The sequence below is a fragment of the Xiphophorus maculatus genome, chromosome 1 (assembly GCF_002775205.1).
Source record: "Xiphophorus maculatus strain JP 163 A chromosome 1, X_maculatus-5.0-male, whole genome shotgun sequence".
In the NCBI taxonomy this organism is placed as follows: Eukaryota; Metazoa; Chordata; class Actinopteri; order Cyprinodontiformes; family Poeciliidae; genus Xiphophorus; species Xiphophorus maculatus.
Genome location: NC_036443.1, coordinates 8,538,927 through 8,563,966, shown reverse-complemented (window position 1 = coordinate 8,563,966; position 25,040 = coordinate 8,538,927). Strand labels below are relative to the sequence as shown.

The window sequence follows — 25,040 nt, the reverse complement described above, 5'->3', positions numbered from 1 at the left end:
AACTATTGTTTATTAAAAACATGCATCTGCTGAGCCCTATTATAGACGGCTATCAGAATGTCCACTGATTTTTATTTAGTTTACAACAGGCACTTTTATAGTCTAGACTCAGGGTTCAAGAAAATCTGGACAAAACTGCTAGAAAAATTATTTCTTTTTAAAAAAGGCTAAAAGTTCATTTGTTTGGAGCTGCTTTTGATAAAAAAAAACCCCAAAAATCTGAAACATGATAAATTGTCTTGTGTTTCTCAACCTGCCATCACTTTCCCTTACTTTGCTACTGCAATGTCATTGCTTTTTTTTTTTTTTTTTGCTTTTTGGTATATTTTCCTTCTAAAAATGTTTGAATTGCCCTGCTACTGAAAATGTGCTATGCAAATTAATTGCCTTGTTTTGCCTACAGTACCTTCACAATGCTTTCACTGGCTTATGTTAAACTCTGCATTGGCTTTATGATCTCAGGACTCAGGCCACATTCTTAACCATTAGTCCCTCTCCGCTGCTATTTTTACTAGTTGCACATCTTGTAGCTATTACCTTTGTTTTGTGTTTCAATTCTTACATTTTAATCCATTCCAAACAAATTAAATGCTACTTTGTTCTAAGTGTTTTCTGGTCATGTGTGGCATTGACTGCAGCAGGAACAAGGAAGGTTTAGACACAAGACATGTGACGTCATGTCTTTCTCCCTTTAGGCAAACAAAACCTGCCGCATCCTGCAGTACCGACTGAGAAAGGCAGAGCGGCGCTCTCTGCGCGTAGCCCAAACGGGCCAGGTGGATGGAGAATTGATAAGGACGTTGGAGCAAGACGTAAAAGTAAGTGTTAAAATCAGCAACATTTTGTATAACAGTTGCCGCACGCAAAGTGATTTTGATGTATGAGAAATGCAATATCAGTGTGGCTTTGTGGTTATTTACTGATTCTAAAGAGTGTAGCTTGAAGTTTACTAGAAATTTATTAGCTGGCTTAATAACTGCAAATCTAGATTCTGCTGTCAAAGAATTTGCCGGTGTTGAAACTTTTGTTTACTATTTTAATGTCAACGTTCAAGATTCCATTTATATATTTTAGCTCTATTCAATAGAAATTAGTATTTGCTTGTTTCATTTAATTGTATTTTTGGCAGTAATGATTTTCAAAACAAGAATTCCAGTTTTGTGTAAATGTGCGTTGTTCTGCACTCGCTTCTATATAACTTGATTCATTGTGACACTGGCTCCTGCAGCTTCCTGTTTTTTTTTGTGTTTTTTTTACAAACTTCAACTTTGGTGGTTTTTGAAATATATTTTCAACATACAGAGTAATTTTTGTTCACTAAAGGTTTGGATCAGATGGTTAAAAAACATAACCAGCTGGGTTTTCCAACAGAACAGTGATTCTTTGATGGCTTCCCTCATGGGTATGGGCTTCTAGATTTGGAGTGTTGTTCAGCTATATACCGACTAGAGATAAAAGTTCTCACCCCGGGGATAATCCTTATTTCAGATTTTGAAATATGACCAGCATAATGCTATCATAAGTCTGTGTGTGTCTCTGGACTGTCGCCGGATTTTGCTTCAGGCAATAAGGGCAACTTTCCTCTCATTTATTTCAGTTATGCTCACAGAAACGTAGAAATGCCTCATCAGGACTCTGAGCTAACCTCATGTTTTATCACACACACATAGAGATGAGTGGCACAGTACCTCCAGAAGTCTTTCAGAGCAGATTCGCTTCAGAAAGACACAGATATGGTTAAAGCAAGCGACCTTCAGAGCATGTGCAAATAATCTACAGTCATCCCAGTCACTTCAGGAATTCCTGATAAAAGCCTTTTCAACGTAAACACTAAGTGAGAACAGGGTGGGTTAGAGCTCACCCTGGTCATTGGTTGCTCTTTGTTAAATTTCCAACGTTCCTCCGACATTTTCACCGTCAAGGAGGACACAATGAGGTCTTTATGCACTCCAAGAGCGAGAGAGTGCATGAGTGTGGGGCCGTTGTATCATTCTAAGGGGTTTCCGCCCGCTGCTGCGGTCTGTCTCTCAGCTGCTGTCTGACCATCTGGTTGTTTTTGGAAGGAGGAAGGATGGGAAGGAAAAAGACGAGGGAATATCCGGTGTTTGTGGACTGAAAGGGGAGGGGGCAAAACTCCGTCTCAGTTTGAAAATTCAAACCGGCCAATCAGGAGGAGAGGATGAAAATAGAGGGAAAATGAAAACGAGGAGTTTTTAAATTGAAATGGAAAATGGGGAACGGATATCCAAATAGAGCCAGCCTATTTTTTAAATGGATGATTGTTCTGTTTAAATGTGTACAGAAAGCGTGACGTGAATAAAAACAACAGACAAGATTTTAAGAGGTTTGTCAGGATTTTTGAAGGAAGACTCTGTTAATCGTTAATAACTTACTTGCAGTTGATAGCACTTGTCCTGTTTGCGTTGAATGATTAATTACAGAGAAACTGTCGATTATTTACACAGAAAACAAAAGTTGAAGGGTTATGTAGTACCGATGATGTTCCTGTGTAAAACACATACTAAGAATAGAATATGTAAAGCGGCTGAATAGAACCCTACTTTAATATTGCTGAACTATCGCTTTAAGCAAATTCTGCATCTGTTGTCTGTATTACCAAATATGAGACAGGAAACTGGAATAAAGTGTCTTCTGGGAGGGAACGCTGACCTCTCTGCATCTTTCTCTCAACACATGGTTGATTGTGGCTCCCTGGCAGCAGAGACTCAGCCCTAAACGGCCGGTCAAGTTACACCACCCTGTTCAGTGTGTGGGTGTAGAAGTGCATTAAGCCTTTGCTAATCTTCTCGTATTGTTACTCATGTTTATTCTAAAAGCTTTTTCATGTATAAAAGCTTTATCTTTCTAAAAACAGATGCTCTCTCTCTGACTTTACCGTGACTCAGCTGTCTTGGAAAAGCTCTAAATAGTAGTGAGAATATAGGATTTCATGAAATAAGCAGGTGAGCAGTGTTGATCAGTGTACCAGTTCTTAAAGTGAACTAATTCTGATTTAGAAACTAAAATATATTTCACAAATGCAAATGTCTTTTGGGGTTTTCTGTTAAGTGGAAAAGAGCCAAACTAGCCATCTGTCTAGCACACCCTGTTATCAAAAAAAAACATTTTTTAATCTGGAACAGAAGCTACAACAGTATGGCAATGTGTTGTGCAAAAGTCCCAACCTTTAAGAAATGTAACTCTCACTGGTGTACACTATGATCAAGGAATAAAATCAGTAGAGATGCACCAATCAGGTTCGACTGATTGTGTGTGATTGTTTTTTATTCTAAGAATGATAACATACATAAGAGAAAGAATATCCTGCAGGTTATTTGATAGGAGTAGTAAAAACCAACAAAACATAATACAATTTTAATATTATTTCCATTTATGTATTAAGACACATTTCGACAGCATTTATGAAACTATTTTTATGAAATTGTAAAATTTGAATAAGACACTCAAAGTTTGTTGATGTGTTCATTGATCTAAAATGATGGGAGTTTTCAGTTTTGATGCATTTGGTAAATGAGTAAAAAATATAATTTTTCAGTATTGAAACTGAATAGCTGAAATTTTAAAGAAAATGCTAATTTAATGGGATTGCAGGTTAAGAAGGGGGCAGAGTCTGCAAATAGCATTACATATCAGGAACCTGGATAAATTTTTGTGTTTGATAACGTCCTCATCCTTCCTGGAAATAAATATTTACCTTGGAGGTGCTCAGTGTTTCGCAGCTCTTAGTCCAGGTTGACCTTAAGTTGCTCCACGGTTCTCTCCTGAGCTGCTTTACAAGAGTAAGTGGCTTAACCACTGTTGCTGCTTCAGGTTCCAGATTTGATGACTCGCCAACATGCAAATGAAAACAAATTGGCAAATGCGCACATGCAAACTCTTTGCCCTCACTGAAGTCTTTGCTCTTATTTTGTTTGTCTTCCTTTCCACTTCTGTCTATGACTTAAGTGTTGATTGCTGGATGATACAGAAAGATTAGTGTCACATGGATATTTTGTGACAAGGAACGAGGATCACATGCTCCAGCTTGTGTCCGTTTAGCTGTCTTGTGTGTGTCCCTTGCATGCACATGACTTGGAGATGCACTGTTTGTGTTTGTAGGTCTGTGTGTGAAATGGAAACTAGTCAGTGTGGTGTAGCACCATCACATTCTCCATGAGAACATCTAACATCATTTCCTGTCCCACTCACAAACCGCTCTCATTCCCACAGGCTGCAGACATCTGGACACACACACACACACACACACACACACGCACGCACGCACGCACGCACGCACGCACGCGCACACACGCACACACACACACACACACACACACACACACACACACACACACACACACACACACACACACACACACACAAGCAGAGAAGGAAATGGTTGTTGGTAGTCTAACAAAGCCAACAAAGCATTACTTCATTTAAGGGGATGATGTTATCAGGGATCTCTACTAGATCTTTTCTGCCTAAAGACAAATAGATTCTTTGAAACAAACTTCTTTTTTTTTTTACATGAAAAAGATATGTCATGTCTTTTGCTTTGCCTTATTTTCTTTTCTTAACAGAATATTAGATTAATAGACTGGTTCATTTGCCTTCATGAAAGAAAAGTATTCAGATTGTGATTCACAGTCTCCACTGTGTGCTCACATGGGGAGAGGACCAGGCCTCCTCTCCAGCATATAAAAACAGGATGGCTTTATAATGTTTTGTATAATATCTATATCTACTATAGTATACAGTAAAATTCCCTTCTCACCACCGTGGGTGGTTCTTATCCTCTGAGCTCGGGTCCTCTACCAGAGGCCTGGGAGCTTGAGGGTTCTGCGCAGTATCTTGGCTGTGCCAAGGACTGCACATTTCTGGACTGAGATGTCTGATGTTGTTCCTGGGATCTGTTGCAGCCATTGGTCCAGTTTGGGGGTGACTGCATGAAAAATGAAGGGGAGCTAACTCTTCGATGAGCGAGAAAATTAAACATACGCTCCAAACTGAGGGGGTGAAATGATTCTAGGGAAAATATGTCCACTAAAAACAGGAAGGGATTTTTAAGATTTTTTTTTTTTTTAAATTGGATTTCTTAAGAGACGGGCCAACAAATCAGCGGGTGAACAAAATCAGTTTGACCCTGTGGCGGCAACGTTTTCAGATCAGTCAATGCACTTTAACCGAGATCCACTGATGTGCCATAATAACACACGTCAGTGTGAACGGTGTTACTGTGGGAGGCACAAACTGAGTTATTTTTGGTCAGAGGCAACACAGAACATGAGAAATTATTTTAAACGGCTGGTACCTTATGTTTTCCAGACACATTGTATCATTTTACAGTACAATCAAGCAACTTTGTCTTCTTCAGTATATACTGTATATGACTTAAAAGAAATTTGACGTTGTAATTTAATGCCTTTAAAATTAAACTACTGCATTTGCGGGGACCCTAATAGTGAGTAGTTTCAGAGCTTTAATTTAAGAAGCTATACAGTAAAAAGTCCTGACAGTATAAAAGCCAAAGGCAGTTTGAAGGTATGGGAATTTTATTTCAAAATTAAAAAAAAAAACCCTCACTTGCCATACTTGCACTGCATAATGTCCCTGAAAGTCATTAGATGAAGGAAGCAGCAACATCCATCTGAACAAGCCTGCATCCTTTCCTCATCACCACATGCTCTGCTGTGTGTGCCAAAGTGAGGCGTGGAGCTAAAACTGGACTCAGTGCAGTTGGTTTACTGAATGAGGTCAGGTAAGGGGCTCCTCATGTACGTTTTTCATCTATGCATGAACTTCACAGTGATCCCACCCCCTGCGGTTGCACCATGTGTTATAATGTATACGGTTCCAGTTACCATTCCTGTCTCATTCTTTACTTCCCTGCAGACTGCAGAGGAACAACAGCAGCTCTTGTCTGTTTATATTTGTGTGACATTAATGCTTTAAAGCATCCATTTGGTTGCTTCTTTATTACAGTCTTGGGACAATAAACATGTAATTAGAATGTTTTCAGTGCTGCCATAATCCCATAAAGTTCTAAATGGTTTAAAGTGCTAGATAAAGATGTCCAGACTAGCATGCAATTAGTGTGTTCTAAGCTTTGACTTTGTTTTCCTTTTTGGTTTTCTTAAATTGAATCTCCAAGATTGGAAAACCGGCGACAACGTATGAACCTTACCAGATGCTATTCAAGCTTTTAGCTGGAAGCGTGTGCTTTGGTCAGATGATGTCGAGATTGTTCTAACACCAACAATTTAAGGGGAGGAAAATGTGAATCAGTATGTGGAAAAAGAAGCCAATGTTCACCAATTCCAAAATTAAACATCTGTGATGACCAGCTCCACAGACCCAGATCTAATTGAAAACTTGTGAGGAGCGCTGAAGTACAGAGAGCATAAGACAGGACTCACTCGCTCTTTTTTTTGTTTTGTTTTGAGATCATGCGAAAAGGAAGGCCTTTTACACTTCCTTACGCGTCCGGAAAGTGCTTAAGGCGACACGTGAATGCATAGATATGCTGATGGAATCAAAGGATTGCTGTTGATAGTGGAGGTGAGATCACGCGTTCCACCTGCCAAACAAAGTGCCGGTGATGGTGAGAATCCATCACATTCCTATACCCTCTGCCGCCTCCCTCCCTGTTGCTCTCCGACTCGTTCTCCCTCTCTCCGGAGACACATGATCACAGGCTGAACTGGAACAGCTGTCACGCCACAGCTCCCTTCTTCTCTCTCGCTCATATGCCTTTATATATAGACATGAAGCCGCCATGGGTGATGTAATATCTCCTAAGTGGGCACTTAGAGACGGTGATGCTGTGTGACTGTTTCTAAGGGTCAAGCGGCATCGATGCTTATAAAGCATGCGGAGCTGAATCGGTCGTGTTGGTAGCCACCTGCGAAAATCACTCAGTCGTGGAAATTCCAGCTACATTTGTCATAACTGACAGTAATGTTTCATTTTACTTCTGTAGGCTTGTTACTATAAGTTACACTGACTGTAGAATAAAGTAAATTGTGAATTTGGGAAATTTAAAAACAAAATCTAATTTGGCAGACTTTTTGTTTGCTGGAGATGCTTTTTATTTGTTTTATTTCATTAGGAGTGTTTACTTGCCTGGTGTACAGCAGCCGGCTTGTAATTTGTGAATAAAAAATAAATTATTACCTTCTATTTAAATGAAACTGGATATTTACATACACTTTCTAAAAAGACAAAAACTTTTTCCCTCACTGTTTAACATTCCCGTTTTTAGGACAGTTAGGACTGCCAAAAAATCTTTGTAATTACTAAGTAACTTAATAACCATAAAGACATTTTGCTACAGCTTTGTCTAAATTCAGAAAAATCGCATACCTTTAATATTTGTTAGGACATTTTCTGTATTTTTTCACAAGCTTTCACAGGTTTGCTGAAAATTTGGCCCATTCCTTCAGACAGAACACATGTAACAGAGATTTCTCTTCCTTGCTCACACACATAATTTAGTAAATAGAAATAGTTTTGGTTACTCTAACTCAGGGGTCTCAAACTCCAGTCCTCGAGGGCCGCAGACCTACAGTTTTTAGATGTGCCACAGGTACAAAACACTAGAATGAAATGGCTTAATTACCTCCTCCTTGTGTAGATCAGTTCTCCCAGCCTTGCTAATGACCTAATTATTCTATTCAGGTGTGGTGCAGCAGAGGCACATCTAAAGGTTGCAGGACTGCGGCCCTTGAGGACTGAAGTTTGAGACCCCTGCCTCTAACTGACCTTGACAGGAAATGTTTATCCTGATTTTACATATAGAGGTTATATATATACATATATATATATATATATATATATATATATATATATATATATATATATATATATACTGTATGTCTATATGTCTTTTATACAGTACCTGTATGTTGTAAAACAAGATGGAGTTTAGATTTAACGACCATGCTAGTTATCCAAACCAGTCGTTTTCTGTAGGTTTCTGCTGTGAGCTGATTCTGCAACCCTCTCTTCTGTGCTAAACTGCAGGACTCAGCAATATAAGAGGCTGTCTATTACATCACAAAGGACCATACTTTGTAAGCATATTTTATTGCTCTTTAGGGAAAAAAAATCACTTACCTTCAATGTTGGCTAAAAGATCTGAGATACTTTTCCATTTAAGTCGAGTCATCATTTCCCAACGTGAAGCCACGATGATTTGTGACTCGGTAAAGAGCAAACTGAGCCACAGTGCTGAGCTAAATGAAAACACAAAGTGAACAATGAACAATGTCAGCTTTATGCACCACAATGAATAATTATGTTTTATTTCACTTAATAACAGAATGGCTAAGGCACAGAAAGCTATCTAACACACAAAAGAATCAGTAGAAACCAAACTCGAACAACTGTAGAAAATCGCATCAACCTTAAATAACATTTCAAACTATGTTGCTCGATTGATTTTTCTGAGTGCGTTTCTCCACAGTGTTGTAGTAGAATATATTTATGTTGCGATATCCCAATAATGTCAACAAGCCTGCTGCATAGTTGGTCTGTTTCCTCTTACGTTTTTCAGAAAGTGTCAAGTTTTTGGGGGGGGGTTTGCCTTTGTTGCTGGGTAAGACAGTGGTTCCCTTTTAATATGCAGTTGACGGCCACATCCTGTAAGAAGTTAGAGCAAATTAAATATAAGTGAATAAGTAAATCCTTATAAATACATAAACAGGAACCTAGACATCTCTGCCATCTGCATATGATGTACACAGCCATATGTTACCATACCAGCTCTGACCCAGCAGTGCATGAACTGTTTTGAGGTGCCACCTGGTATCTGTCATCAGTAACTTCATACTCAAGACCTTTGAATCTAGACAAACAAATCAAAACTTTGAATATGGATTTTTTTTTTATCAGGCTTTAATTCAAACCTTAATTTCCATTTAATTAACCAACCAACCATGATCATCAATGACTTTGTGGATGTTTTGCTTGGGGAATAAGACAGTGTGGTGATTGAGTAGTAACTTTACTGTTAATGCTACGTTGGCCACCTATCTGTGTAGAACATGTATTGCCTTTCATGCAAGATTTTCTCTTCACAATTTTTATCAAGCATTTTGACAGGAATGATTATTAACAAAGAAACCTTGTGGCCGTACCAACAATGCTATATTCTTGTCAAACCTTTTACTCAAACAGTTTTCAAATAAAACTGAACAAATGTCTTCATCTGTTCTTCTTGGGAATCTTAAACCTATAATTGTACAAGGGTGCATAAAAATCAAACATGCACTGTAAAGCACACACACAGCTGCTTTTTCTCTGCAACGGTCTTCCGTTTAACAAGTCTCCTTTGTGTAGATTTTATCAGAGGGGTTTTACATGCGGCTGCTTTTGTGCACTAAGTGTGTGTGCGTGCGGGTGTTTGTGTGTGTGTGTGTGTGCGTAGATGCAAGAATTACAGCTGGAACAAGACTCCAGTTGTTGACCACAATCGAAAGCACACAGTCACACACGCTTTCCATGAAAAATATCCTTTGTTGACTAACTGAGTGACTGCTGTAGAATCATAAACATGAGGCTGTTTGTGTACTGGTCGGGGTGTGTGTGGGGGTGGGCGTGTGTGTGTGTGCTTTGCATAATGCTTTGGTGAAGAAGCATTAGAGAACGACTGACTTTCCTGGCTCCTTCTGTTTTTTTTCTCTTCTCTTTGCTTCCCTCTAAGTGAGCTTTAATTACACTTAAAGTTCTGTTGCTAGGTGCAATATAATGGCTTCGATGGTGTGAAATTCTTTCCATTCTTTCCTTTAACATTGAAGAACAATTAAGTATTTAGCGGCAGTGAAAGACCAACAAAGTGATGTTAAATAATAGGACGCTATAGGAGAAGAGGAGCAGAACTAAAGAGAACTGGCATGAGCTCATGGTGCATTTGATTTGTAGACAGAAGTCAAAATGCCTCAGCTCCTAACCAGGACAATCAATAGAAGATGCAATAAAGTGGACGTTTTGCCTTGGAAAGCCAGAGGTCTTTGATCAACTTTGAGAGTTAAAACAAATCAAATATGGCTGCCTGGTGTACCACAGTTGCCATTTTCCCTCACTTTTCTTGACAAAATACCTTGCAAAAATATCAGTCTTAGAGTTAAGTTAAAAATTCATTGACAAAAATGGCTGTTTTTTGACAGCTTAGGAGTAAAATTAAAGTTATTATTATTGTCATAATCAGCTTTATTGGTAAATATTGTATTTACAAAGGGGTTTGTAAGAACTCAAACTTTACAAAATAATATGTAATCTTAGAGGAAACAGAACAAGTGATGAATGAAACAGTAAGAAAACAAAGAAAAGGACAAAAAAGGAAATGCAGCTCGTGATGCTTATTTTGTTTCACAGCACAGTAGCTGACGACTTTGACTATACGGTTGTTCCTTGCAGTCATAAGAGAGGCAGTCTGGGTCTTTAGTGGCTGGTTTTTGAAAATAGTGCTCTGTAGCGCTGACCTGAAGGTAGGAATCTAATCAATTTGTATCCAGAATGTTTGTGGTCTGCACAGATGTTTGCATGCATTAATATCAGTTTTTATTTAAGCAATAGTAGAGTGTTTGGAGAAAGCATCTTTAGTGCTGCATCAGTGTAACCCTTGTTGCAGGCAAAAATGTCTACTCACCTGTTAGGAACCCTTTACTTGTGTTAAGTATGAACTTTTTACATTTGCATTTTATGAGATCAAGAAGATTTATGAGATCACTATTAAATTCACTTTCTTAGCTTTGTACGGCTTTTCAAATGTCAGCAGTTTCAACATGGTGCTTGGACTTTATGAACACCCATTACCACAGTTAAAAAGTTTGTGGCGCATTCAGTAGCTAAACAGCCAAATCTTTTCCCGAATCAGCACACCATTGTAAAGGAGCACTTTAGCAATCGCACTCGTGCATACTGTTGGGAATTTTATCTCTGTAGAGATGCACAACAACAATACATGTTTCAGATTACGTCTTCCTGGAGTAGAATGACTGCATCTGAATAATACTAGGTAATAAATTGTTTTGGCCTAAAATATATTGAAAGACTCTAATTAGAAGATAAACTAGAAAATTATAAGAAATGAACTGGAAAGTGAAGAAATAAGTTAAAGAAAAGACGTTACAGCAGCGTGTTTATTTATATTTATATCTGACTTTAGAGCAGAGAGCCTTAAATAGCGTTATCAAAATCCCCAGTGTGCAAACACACAAAACACACACTTATAAAACAACATGAATTGGAGCATGGTGGAGCCCAGGCATGGTTTGCTTGGCTAAAATAGGAGTGGGCAGTACAAGGCCCATCATTGTGGGATTCAGCTGCAGACAGGCAACAATTCAAACAAACACACTGAGGGGCTGGCGTTATTACACACAGTTATGGCCAGGCACACAGGCAACTCTATAGAGAAAAACAAAAACAAACAAATGTAGAGATATGATGCAGATTAGTATTGACACAAAAAAAGAACAAAGTCCCCTAGATGCAATATGGATTCATCTGAGTTTCTAATTGTTAGATAGATTCAGTGACTGTAATGCGGGAACACTTGAGTTACTATTGAACCATGCCTGGATGCCTAAAACAAACTCTCCAGTTTTGTGTTACATTTTATGAGATGCATTTTGTGGTTGGGGCCTCTGGGTCTGTTATATCTGAATATTGACTGAAAACTCATCTCACAAACAGACGGCGGATAATGAATCAGTCAGGCCTACACTTAGTTAGAGCACTGATCATTCCCATCTCTGTTTTGTCATAGATGGTAGCTTGCAAGTGTGGTGCAGCACTCAAGGTTTGGTCTGTGTAAATGTTTAAATTTTGTTTAATAAATAGAGTTTGAGTCCTTTTATGAGCCAATGAGTGAGTTAATTAGCACACTCGTTTTCCTTTTGATTAGCTTCCAACGGGAGTCATTATAGTTTCATGCACTCAAGTCTAATACAGCGTTCAGGATTAAAAAGAAATAAATTTGGTCTTGGGTATGATATTACGCTGCAACATCAGAACACCATTAAATTTGGATCGGCTGGCAGCACTGCTTGTGAGTTACTGTATTGCTCTTGCTCATGTCACCGCTCTGGCTGAAACCATCTCAACAAGCAGCTGCAAGAAAGAAACCCATGATTTCCTCACCAATAAATCTATTGGTTTTTTTTTATCAAGTTTTGTCGTACACAAGGGTCAGCTGGTGCTGTGTTTTCCATGAAATGTTGCTGCAACCTGGAGAGACACTCGTACTCCTCCAAATTACTTATGGAGCTGATTGCTGTGAAAACAAACAGTTTACAGTAGCATTTTTACAATAGATGCACTGGGTCTTATAATACTAACTTCAGAATGAAGCGTAATGAGATGGGGTTTGGTTTAGTTCTGTGCCAGCTGTAAATTATCGCCCAGGATGTCAGGTTCAGTGATTTGCGGAAACAACCAATCCCCTTCCGATTTTCTCACTTGTCGATGATACTCCCTGAAAACAATGGTGATGTTTTCTTCTCCATAGTAGGCTGGAAGCTGACGGTGGCGGTGCAGCAACCTGCCACTAATGTAGGGTTGCTCTACGGATTGGCAGAAGTGATGTGAGAGGATTAGTGAAAAAAACAAAACAAAATATTGTCAAGTACGAAGAAGCCACTGGCATCAGAATTTCTTTCAACTCAAATGAGATTTCTCAAATTTGCCACGGCCAGTGATTCTATGACCGGTTTCTAACAGGTTTGACTAATGTGGCAGGAATGAAATGGGGCCATTTCTAGTCTTATTCTGATTTTCTAAGAAATCACTTATTTACTATGAATAGCCGAAGTAATAATTAATTCATTAGTTAATGGACTGAGGTCATTTAGTACTCCAGGCACATGTGAAAGTCTTTCTCCAAAAAATAAAATAAAAATGTCCTTCTCACTTTAATATTTTGTATGTAACCAGATAATAGTGTGGCATATGAAGGTAAAATTTAGGCGGCCCTGGTATAAATGCTACAATGTCTAATTGTTCTCTTTTAGGTGGTTATATTTGGCACATTGTTCACAGTTTGCTTTCTCACTTTAGTTTCACCCAATGCAGTTGAAAATAGAGTGGAAGCCGCTGCGATGTGATTTGTTGTTGTATTGACTGGTGCGCGGTTATCCGACCGTGGTTTGAACTGCTCAGCTTGTTATGTGACTGTTGAGGGTTTGGAGAACACGACGGCAAAAAATTAGATGGAAAGATTACATCTGACTGAGAGCTGCGCTGCAGACATAAAGTGGTTGACTTTAGTTTCACTCTTTGACTTTACAAACTTTTAATGAAGAGCCGCCCCCTGGGAGGACACAATCAGACTTTCATGAGATCAATTTATGTATGAAATATCAGAGCCCTCTTGAGTGCTCTAGGGGTAGATTAGATAAAAAAAAAAGTCCTCCTCATGAACATAAATTGGAACATACGAAAAGTAAAACTGATTGACCATAACAATCAACTCCTTCCCATTTACGGAACAAACTTTAATTCGACTTTAATTTTATTGCTGTAGTCTTTCTATTACATAAATGAGCGTAAAGCTGTAATTACAGCTAATATTTAGCAGTACATCAGTTATTTATCCATCAGTTATCGACGTGTGGTGGAGAGCGTAATCTCGTCTGCCATCAGTTTTGTTCTGGACACGGCTCTGAAACCTCTGGAGGTGATTGTATTAGAAGGGATTCTTCATAAAATATAAGAAAAACATAATGAACAACCCTGAGCGTCATCTTCACTAGACAACAGAGTGTCTTCAGTCAGAGGCTTTTCCAGAATCGCTGTAAGACTGACTGTTACAGGAGGTCTGTAATGCCTTATCTACACTGACTCATTCAAGAAATTTCTATAAGCTGCAGCAATGCCTAATTTTCCTTTGAAATTAATAAAGTATTTTTGACTTGAAGTGAATTGACAAAAATCCCTGAATTGGCTCTGATGACAGATTAACTGGTCAAATAATGGCTTGTGAATTAAATGCCCCAAAACTACGTATTGCTATTTTGTGCTGTAAACCAGTTAGCGCTGTTTGTTTTCTTAATAAAACTAGGAAATTAACTGGCAAATACTTTACTTGCTGGAAACCTCTATTGAAGAGTATGTTGTGTTTGGGTTTTTTTTTTAACGTTTCCATGAATGATCAGCGATTTTGCTTGTAATGGTTTTCGAGAGTAATTATTAAAACAGATTATTTTGCCTAAAGGATATGTCTTTTTTTTTACTTTAAAATACAGTAGAATGTATTATTTTTCTATTCCTTCAGATTTTAAGCAGTGTTTTTACTCTCTAGCCAGCTATAACTTTTTCTCAATCCGCTTTTCTCCAGGTGGCGAAGGATGTCTCCATCCGAATCCACAGCCAGCTGGACAGTTTGGAGAAGAAGAGGAGTCGGCTGGAGCAGGAGAACGAAGAGCTCCGAGTCCGGCTGCAGGACCTGGAGGTCGCCAAACAAGTCCTGCAGCAGGAGCTGGACAAGGTCAGATTAAAAACTGCTGTTTTTTTTTTCTGTGTCCCCGTTTATATTTATGCAGGGGATCTGATGCTCCACCAAGTGTTTTGATAAAGAGCAGATTTTAGAGCTGCTGGGCTATTTATACAACATTTCCTGTTAAGATGCATCATACGACTACAGTTCAACGTCCATTTGAGATCTGATCTTAACATTTTATTTAAACACTCACAGCTCAGGACGATCCTGATTTATGCTCCCGTTCACTTAGGTCTCTGAAAACTCTGTTTGTTGTGCTTATTTTGTCTCAGAGCCTCAGGGGATTCTGTCTCTGATCTCATCTTGTGCTCATTTCATCTCTGCCTCTCTGGCATCGCTCGGGGGAATTTTTTACTTAACCAAGTGTGTTCAGAAAAACACTGCATTGAAAACTAAAGTGGTAACTTGGATGTCGAAGCAAGCCAAAGTGAAGACGAACAAAACCCAATTAATGTCATGCTCCGCTTGATAGGATTTATTCTGCTAGACTTCCTGCTTTTGTTTCCGGAAGACAATTTGTCACCATGTTCTTTTTCTCATCCTTTTTTTCTGCTCAGTGTCCCTTTCCCACAATCTATACTGGCTTGATGGCCCTTGCTGAGGCCCCTGATGTGGGTCAGAATTGGATGGTTGGGTTTCTGGCAGCTGATCTGGGTTTGGCTGCTTTTATCTGGGTGAACTGTGTGTTCCCACAATACATTCATAAAGTTTCTTCTTTTGTATGGATGCAGGGCAGCCGAGAGGGATGTACAACACACACACGCCTTCATTTGATATTTTAGGGATCTCCCAATAACAATTTTGACTATATTTTTATTGCAGGCATTTTCACCCCCTCAGCCTTACTGCATTGGTCACTTATTAGCAAAGTTTTGTGTCTTCTATTGATTATGGAAAGAAGCCAGATGTGCTTTGCCCAAACTCTAAGCTAATTCAGCAGCATTTTTCAGTGTGGATCCAGTTAACAGTGTACAGACAAAGCTTCCAGAAACAGGGCTCCTTCCGTTTCATAAAACCAGTACTTTTTCTTTGAACATTGTAAAATGTTATTAATTTGTCTTTCGGGTGCTTTCGATTTACTTCTCTCAAGACAACTTGCTGATACTCTGGATCGGATCTCTATTCTTTGAGTTTGATGGCCGAGTTTCTATTCAATTTTCACCAACAGGTATAAACCAGTTGTCATGGTTTAATCTTTGTGTTTAAAAGCCTTTAGTTTGTGCAGAATAAAGCTGTTTGAGATATTTTATGAGAGCGTACACATTTAAATCCCTAACCAATGCAATGCAACATTGCATTGCATTACGTCCTCACTGTAGTACTTATGTAAAGCTGTCCATGGACATTAAGCAGCTACATCAAAGCCAGTGTGCTCTAGTTATTTTCGTCTCGTCGTGTCTTTTTGTTGACTAACTAAATGACTGATTTGCTTAAGTGTTTTCTGGCTCTCAGCTCACCGTGTGTGACTAGGCCATTTCATTCCACATGTCGGTTTATTGTCTGTTGAGCAAACGTCCAAAATCCCTTCCAAGCAGGAGGCTCTCACCCTCCTTACCCTGACAATGATGATTCAGAGTTTTTGTTCACGCTCATCTGCAGTGGAAATTCTCACTCATCCGTTTTTCACCATTTGGACACACAGTGCAGCTACCGTGCCCTGCAAAAAGCATTCTACTGCTCCACATTTCTTCTCATCGGAAACCTCAAATGTCAATGCACTTTGTTGGGACTTCATGTGATAGAGCAACACGGCTGTTGCGTAACTGAATCAGAAGAAAAAATATACATAGTTCAAAGTGTTTCATGCATTTGTTCTGAGATTGTTTGGTCAAATGTTTGTTTTTTTCAAAAGAAATTTGTGAATAGCTTAGACATATTAAATGGAGAGTATCTCTGTTCAATTTTATTTCTACATGGACATTGACTGGCCCATTCTAACATAACATTGTTATGAAATCCAAACCCTCCATTGTAGCCGTGGCTGTATGTTTCGGGTGGTTGTTTTCTGGCAGGTGAATCTACGCTCCAGTCTGAAGTCTCAAACAGGTTTTGTTCCTGTAGTGTCGTGTTTTAGCTCCACCCATGTTCCTGTGAACTTTGAGCAGGGTCCATGTCCCTGTTGAAGAAAAGTTTCCCCATACTGCCATCTTGTTTTACTGTGGAGATGGTACTGGTGCAGGCTGAGGCATAACACACACGGTCTTTTGCATGAAGGTTTACTTTTTAATTCTTCTTCCACATGTTTGTCATGTCCCAAAACCACAAACAGAACTTCTTCTCTGATTAATGATCCTGTCCAGTTTGGTTCAGTTTAAGCCACCAATGGTTGGTGGGTTTGTTCCTCTGTGCTCTTTCCATTTTCAGGTGATGACCTAAACAGAGCTCTGTGACGCTGAAAGCTTCAAATATTGTATTGTAATCTCACTCTGCTTTAGGTTTCTCAATAACTTTCTCCCAGACCTCCGAGACCTTTCACAGAAAAACTGGAATTAGGTTTGTGGTTGTAATGAGGCAAAAGGTGAAACATTTCAAAGGGTGTGAACACTTTGCATGGCACAATGCAGGAACTATGACTAAGGCGAGACAACAGAGATATGTTTTGGAAATAAAGAAAGATGAAGTAGATACACAGAGATGATTGTAATAAGGATAAGCAGACCGGTTCTGACCCACGCAAACACAAGTACCTTGTAAACACTCAGACAATGGCGGTCCTAAACTTCACAGTGGTAAGACTGGCTGTTGAATTATTGACTATGTGGCAGACGCAGCCCACAGTCTGCACTGATATCGATATTCTTTAAGAAGCAGAGGCGCACGCAGCGCTGGAGCTGCACCTCTATGCTACTGCTGTAGGCTGCGAATATTATACTTTGAACCAGAGAGACTGTAAAAAAAAAAAAAAAGAAGTCTGTCTGCAGCTTTTGATGAATTAGCTCTGAGAAGGGGTCCACATGAAGTGGATTCCTCTGCCGGGCTGGACTGCGATTGGAACAGCTTCTGCTGCATCTGTCATGAGGATCAGTTTAGATTGTTGGAGGATTTGAGTCGCATGATGCAAACAGGATTTCAGGCTCCATGGAGATCCATCAAACATGTCATGTTTATTTCAACATATTTTGGTCCAAAATGTGCCGGACTCAAAACATTGTGCCTGTAGCTGCATATGTAATGAAAGGAAGTCTAAGTGCTTTGTTTCACATTTGAATTTCAGTGCTGCACATTAGCTTCACACTGTCTCAAACCATCACGTACCATTTCTGAACACTGACCTTTAATTCACATACCTTGTAAAACATACATTACCTATAATGAATTCAATTAAGCTGACATTGTTCGCTGCTCCTCATTTTCTTTGCCCCTGTTTTCCTTTCCTCCCATCACTCACCCACAGCTCCCCTCCTGTGTTCTTTTAATTTATTTCTCCCCATTTATTATCACCTCCCATTCTCTCTCCCGGTCCTCCTCCTCCCATCTCTCCCACAGAGACGTACAGGAATGCTGATGCAAGAGTTTTATTTTCTCCCTCCCTTTTCTCCCTTAAAATCCTTTCCTTGTTCGTCTCCTCCTCCAGCCAGACTTCACCTTCAATACTTCTGTCACACCAAGGCTGCCACTCACTCATTCCCCTTTCTCTCTCTCTCTCTCTCTTGTTTTCTCGTTCATCCACTCTTCCTGCTCCCAAACCACTGGTCCATTCAGCTGCGGGTGACCTTTGGAGGTGGGAAGGTTGCGCTTGATGATGGGATGGATGCACTTCAGTTCCACAGGGATGGAAGCAATAAGGGACGAACTTATTCTAAAGATGGTTGACGGAAAACAGATGATAGGACTGAATAGAGGCATATTTTCTTGGTATTTCGTCCTGTAAATATGAAGAAGCCCAATAGAAACATTCAAAATGATACTGATAGAGAAGGTCAAACTGAATTTATGTTAAAAGTTAAGGAATAAAATGGTAACACCGTCAGCTTGCCTCTGGTTTCTTTCAGGTCAGGTTTTGTTTACGGCTAACGCCATTACTTCTCTTATTCTTTTTGTTGTGCATATGCTATGTTGGTTGTATTGTAAACACACACCAGACTTTCCACAGAGTCTACTTATTAAACAAATAAGTAGGAGATATGCTGGTAAGATGACTTTGAAATGATTTAGTATATTGATTTGAATTGAATCTCTTTTTTTATTCGCATATAGAAAGCTAACTTGTCCTTTGGTGTGAACTGATGCAACTGAAATGAGTGAGATTCAGCTGAATTAATTAGGATATAAATGCTCTGCTTCGTGGTTTGCATTGTTGACGTGATTCAGTATTTATGTTTTATAAATGCCGTCTAGTGACCGGGACTGATGTTTCCCCTGTCCAGTGAGTTATGTGTTTACATAGATGACTCAGACTAAGTAGCAGGACCAGATCAAACGCGTTTGATTTATAGTTTGAAAAATACGCCGCATACTAACTGTCATTTGTTAGTTTTAGCTGCAACCTCTCCTTAAATCTAGTGAACAGAAAATTGCAAAGAGAAAAATGAGACCAGAAAAAGCATCTAAAGTAAGACGGATGGAAGAAAAGCAGCTTGGATAACTGAGAAATTACACTGAGTGAAGAAGGATGGAGAGAAAAGGAACAAAAATTATAGATTAAAAAAGTAAAAATGTCGTGGTTTGAGTTTCTCTGTGTGTTTATTTTTGAGTTTCTGTGTCTTCTGAGTCTCCTTGTTGTCCTGTCTACCCCTTGATTGTTCCCAGGTGTGTCTCGTTCCCTGATTACCTCCTGTGTATTTAATGTCACCTGTGTCTTGGCGTCTCTGTCGGGTCCTTGTCTCAGCAGTTGTTAGTTGTGGTCTGTCGTCAGTCGTCCATTTGTTTTCCCGTTGCTACCTGTGTTGAGCCTTGGCTTCCGCTCAGCAGTGCTGCCTGGTTTTTGGACTTTTGTGTTGGATTAAACTCATCATTTCACTTCAACCTTGGGTCTGCTGCGTTTCCCTCACCGCCTACCACACCACTTCATGACAAAAAGAGAAAACCCCCCCACAAATGCTAGGACTGAACCATGTGGGGGTTGTGTAAAGAGGAAGTCTGACAGAGGAGATATCTGTCCAAATTAGAAAAAAAAACAAAAAAAACTTTAATGAGTACAGGGTGAGAGGAGGGAAAAATACAGCAGTTCCCTGTCTCGTCTTATTTTCTTCCCCTCTCCTCTCTTCAACTGTTCTCTTTCTCTCCTTGTTTCTTTCTGCAGATTTCTGAAGCTAATATTTCTCCTGAAGGTCATTCAGTACCCTTCCTCTTTGTCTATATGTCTGAACGCGGTGATGTAGAATGAATCAGCTCAACGTGGCAAGCAAAAGGCAACAGACTTGTATATCATGGATGTTTTTATGCTTGAACAGTATTTACTGGGACAGTCCATTAGTTTTCTGGTCGGAAACTGCTGCCATCATATTACCTCATGCTGTCCTTGGGGAAAAAACTAAACAAAAAAAACAAATCAAACTTGTAATTGCTGATGCTTACGGGGTTTAAAATCGACTTTAGACCTGAAGGCAGCAGCTCAGGAGTGAACCACTCCAGACATTTCTTTCGTACCTTTCTGTGTTTTTTTTTTTTAATACCTCCCTCCTTCTCTTTAAGTCCTGGTGAAATACTAAAGGAAGCTGTTCCCTGCTGTTCCTGACTTTCAGGAAGTGCTGCCTTTTGTTTGCAGGGAGCCGAGGGATGTGGGGCAAGGGTGGCTGGAGACTTTATAGTGTGTTTGTGTGGCTGCGTCTCTTTGTGCGTGTTAATGTCCTTTATTTTAGCAGTGAAGAATAGAGGTACTGTGGGAAGCTAACTTCATTAACCTACAGATACAAGGAGATTATTTAGGGTGCATCAGAAATTCATAGTGCACCTCTTTATGATGTTTTATGCTGCTAATCTTCCTTATTTGGAGTCAGACATTTTTGAGGTACTACATGCATTCAGAAGCTTGTTAAAGCTAACAGAAAATTAGCAAAACGCACGACGGCAACTCAACGCACTGAGGCATGCAGATATGGCGAAGACACATGACTGAAGTTCAAACTGAGCATCAGAATGAGAAAGTACATTTTCAAAGCCTAAGCCGAAGTTCAAACTTTGATCAAAATGTCTAACATTTGCACTGGCAACTAGTTTTCCGAGCAAAAGAACTACAAAAAATGTTCCCTCATGCTGTTCCAGAGGATTAGCCTTCACTAAATGTGAAGCTAGAGAGAATTTAGGATATATTTTTTGTAGTAACAAATTCTAGAACTACTGTGAGCTGTCAGTCAGTTGTGTATAGTGACTTTAAAATGTTGCCTCATGTGGATTAAAGTACAAATTGGCTTCATTGGAAGCTAAATGAATTTAGGCTACAGTGTTTTGATACAAGTTTCAACACATGGCTATAAGAGTTAGCATGCGTGTCTGTAAAGTAAACGGCCTACTGCAGGCTCATCACAGAGGTGAAGACACTTGCTAATAACCGAGTTAACCCCAGCTTGTACGAAACTAAGGATCAAAAATTTGGTGTCGGAAACAAGATGACATGGGGCCTGAATCTTTTGCAAGTCCATAACAAAGGCTAGTAAACCTTCATCCCGTTGATGCACCTCCATTTCACCTACTTCCCTCCGAGCGTTCCTCTCTGTACTTAATCCAAAGCACCAAACACGTCATGGAGCTCCATCTGACACCACTGGGAGGAAGTGGAAGCAGTGTTTACTACAGAGACACAAGTTTGGAGAAAATGGGTCAGAGCATCAAAGTGGTCTGGGTTTAAACTCGGCTTTATCTGGGTCGCATTGATTGATTATAGTGAGGATAGTCTTAGAAGAGGGACATTGGGGACGTTAAAACCAACTGTGTTTGTTAGAGGAGGCAGTCACCGTTTTAAAGCTGGAGGGAAAGAAAGTGAGAAGCGTCAAGTTATTGCGATAGGCTGGTGGAAATGTGTCAAAAATGATGATTTAAACTGTAAGTTGTAACAAACCTGAAAGAGAAGCAAGAAAAATATACACTGACCTCGTGAATTGTGGATGACCGATAGGAATTCAAATAAAAGTAAAACACCAAGGTTTTAAAGACATGGTGAACATCATGCAGTAAAACTTAAAAGGAGCTAAAGCCCAAAGGGGGAATTGTGTGAATTCTGAAAATAGGAGAGGAGCAGAAGAGGAAGCACAAAAAAGACTGAATGCTTCGAAAGAAAAAGGGGAGCGAACCAGAGGGAAGTCAGGGTAAGACGACGGGAATCATGCCAGGAGGGGTTTTCTGGGTTGATCCCAGCTTCACGGGCACCAACTGGGACAGACAGCAGTTGCATGTGCACACAAACACACTTGTGTGCATAAGAAGAGAGAGACTTGCCCTCTTGTTTTCACAAATACTGTAATGCAGATGAGTAGAAAGTCGGTTAGGAATATTGAGGCCTTACAGAGAAGAATGCACAAAAAGAATCAGAGCAGCACAAGGGCAAACCGCAGAGCCGCGCGTCACTACTGCTGGCTTTATAGCAAACAAGGCTTGCAGAAATTTACTGAATTCTGCATGCTGCCACCTGGCTGGAAGATAAAAAAAGCCTTATCAATCTGGGAAATGTCAGGTTCAGCAGAAAGAAAACAGTTTGTGGATGTGACTGTTGCTGGATTGTATGTACAAACTGGCAGCACATTAATCAGAGACCCGATTAATGTGGGTCTCTGATTTGGTTGAGACAACATTTAAATCTGTGTTTATTTAACTGATCACTTATAATACTTCTTCACAGTTACAGTAAGTTTTCCTTTTAATACGATGGAACAAACACTGAATTTCACTGCTGTGTTCTGCACAATATTCTGCACATTAATCAAGGCTAAACAGTCCAATTATTGGTGTGTGTTTACATTTAAAACCCAGATGTAAACATGCACTGCATAAAAAGACATCAATTTTTTTCCCCGCCATCTAACTTTGAATCAGACAAAACTTTTCCTTTTCTAGGTCAGCTAGGATTATTTCTACTTGGTAAAATCAGCTCCCAGTCTGTCTATGAGAGTCTACCCTTTCCTTTTAAAATTATTCATAAAGCTCATCTTTTTAAACAGGCTTTTTTTTTGCTTTGTTTTTTTATTGAGGCACACTCTTAATGCTTTGATATGGATTTAGTTTGGGTGCTTTTGTATTAGTGTTGAACTTGTGTGTTCTGTTTTTTCTATCTTCTTTTTTATGCTTTGATAATGTTACTTTATTTTTACACATATTCAATCGCTGCATTTTTGTTGCCGTAAACCAATGTTGGTTGCCTCCAGCTTGAAAAGCGTTTTAATTAAAGTTGAGTTAAGCCTCTCAAGAACATTGATAGACCAAAGAAAAAAAAAATACCAATAAACCTTTTGCTTTCCTGCAAAGTTTATTTCTTCAGTATTTGGCAGCATTGTTAAACATTTTGTGTATTTTCCCAAAACTTCTGATTCTAGACTGGAATTCTGTCCCACACATTTGGTAAAAAGAGAAGAATCTCCTCTCCATTTCATTTAACAAGGAAACATAAACCTAGTCGGGGTGTGAGAATGAAAAAATATGAGCTGTAATTTTATGAACAAATTATTGCAAATACTTGCTGGACCCACGCTGGACAAGTGTAGCTCACCGAGTCAGAGAGGGTCTGAGAAGCCTCAGGTGCAGCAACAACTTTAACAATCTACCCAGGCTGTTGCCTGAGGGCGCAAGACACTGCTGGAGTGAGGGAGGTGAGCCGCCACAAAATAAAGAAACAAAGAGATACTCCAGGTAATTCTAAGATCAGCTCTATAGGGAGCAAAAATAAATAAATCTGGACAGAGGAATCAGAGGAACTGGTACGAAGCCCAGGCCCGAAGGCAAACTAGCTGAAGTGACTGAAATCTGGTTTTCTAAAAAAGAAAAAGAAACATGAATAAGAGAAGGGGATTCAACAGCAATATAACCAAATAACTTAATCTAACCAGTTCTGGATATTGTAATTAATCACAAGGTCACATCAAAAAGAAAATCCTCACAATTAGAGATTTTTGTATTTTTTTAAATTCCAGTTCATATCAAAAATGTCTGCACTGCACGAGATTTTAAGGTTCTTATGTACAAGCACTTATTTTTTCCCGCTGTCAATAAAGGAAGTCCGGAGTCCTTTTTAGTAATAATATGATAAGATTATTTTAATTTTCATTTCATCGTTACTCAAAAGCTTCATTTTTCTCATCAATCAGGTGTTATGGATGTCTGTCTCTCCTTTCCCTTCACCTCCTGTTCTGCCCTTTATGAATTGGCAGACAGAAATATCAACAAGCAATAAGCAAGCAATTTGTGCCTCATCGTCTCCTACAAAACCATTAGCAGCGTTTAGCTTTCCTAAACTCAACTCTTGTCTCCTGTCTGTCTTTTTTTTTGCTACAATCTTATTCTGGTGTAGAATCACTAATGGCCCCACGGGGGAGAGGGGAGGGGGGCAGCAGGGGTAATTTCATGCCTCACTAACTGTAAAGTGAGCCTGCCTGAGACACCCTGCCCCAAAAACTGGTCAAATCACTGATGGAGGCGCTGAGCAATGACTGGGTCGTAATAACAGTGAGAACACACGAGAGAGAAAGACGAGACGAGACAACCAGAGGGCACAGAGAAGAAGAATGGAGGGAGGATGGATGCTTGGACGTATCGACACCTTTCAGTGATGGGAGCCCTGCGGTTAGATCAGATGGTGGGGAACACCACAAGCAGCTCTTTTTTACAATTTTGTCCATCCACAAAATTAAAGGAAAACATCTTTTGTTTGTTTGTTCATATCTGTAAGTTTGTTTAAAAAATGAGGTTGTCAGATCTGTGGGAAGAAGTACAGACTTTTTTCTGCTCAGCTTAAAAGAGACATAACGGATGTACTTAAAGCGTTGAAACACATTGTTCTCTGACGATTATCCCTGACTGTTGCCGTTAAAAGCAGCCATCGAGCTTTCAGTAAGTGCTCACCTTTTTCTGCAGCCGGCTCTGTGCAAATGCTAATGCACTTCCAGAAAATGAGTCTTGGCGAGATGCTGCTTCGCCTTTTGACAAGCTTAAAAGACATTTCTTTATAATGTTGCCTTGATTGTATATAAAGGACCATTTTGTTATTTTGAACTTTCCTTGAAAGAAATGATTTAAGCCTAAATTCTTGCCAAATTTGAAGAAGAAGAAGAGAATAGATTTGTAGGTGTCATAAAGTGGGCTTCTAGCAACACTATCTCAAATGTTAATAAATGTCAGGTATAATTTCCTCTGCAGCTGCTGGATATTTTAAATGCCAGCCTGAAATACACAGTCAAAGGCAACAAGTCTTTTGTCTTGAGCAACATCTGAATTGATCAACTTAACCCTCTGGCATGACTTTTTATTTTTTGGGGGAAAAACCTTTTTCCTGCATTCTTTGAGAGCTTGGTGGTCCCTAATTACATGTCAATCATAAAATCGGACTCTGACACCTCCTGGAACCAGATTTGGGTTTGTTGCCTCAGGGCAACGTCGGTCTAGAACACCAAGG

General features: G+C 39.5%; 1 protein-coding gene across 4 annotated transcripts in view; it reads left to right on the top strand.

Annotated features, from left to right (window-relative positions):
* Nucleotides 1-25,040, top strand: part of soga1 (suppressor of glucose, autophagy associated 1) — a 91,095-nt gene that overhangs the window by 9,220 nt on the left and 56,835 nt on the right. For all 4 annotated transcript variants that reach the window (XM_023331631.1, XM_023331617.1, XM_023331622.1 and 1 more), the window contains exons 3-4: nt 696-818; nt 14,342-14,491. In XM_023331631.1, coding sequence (XP_023187399.1) covers nt 696-818; nt 14,342-14,491 — 273 coding nt within the window. The remainder of the gene's footprint in view (nt 1-695; nt 819-14,341; nt 14,492-25,040) is intronic.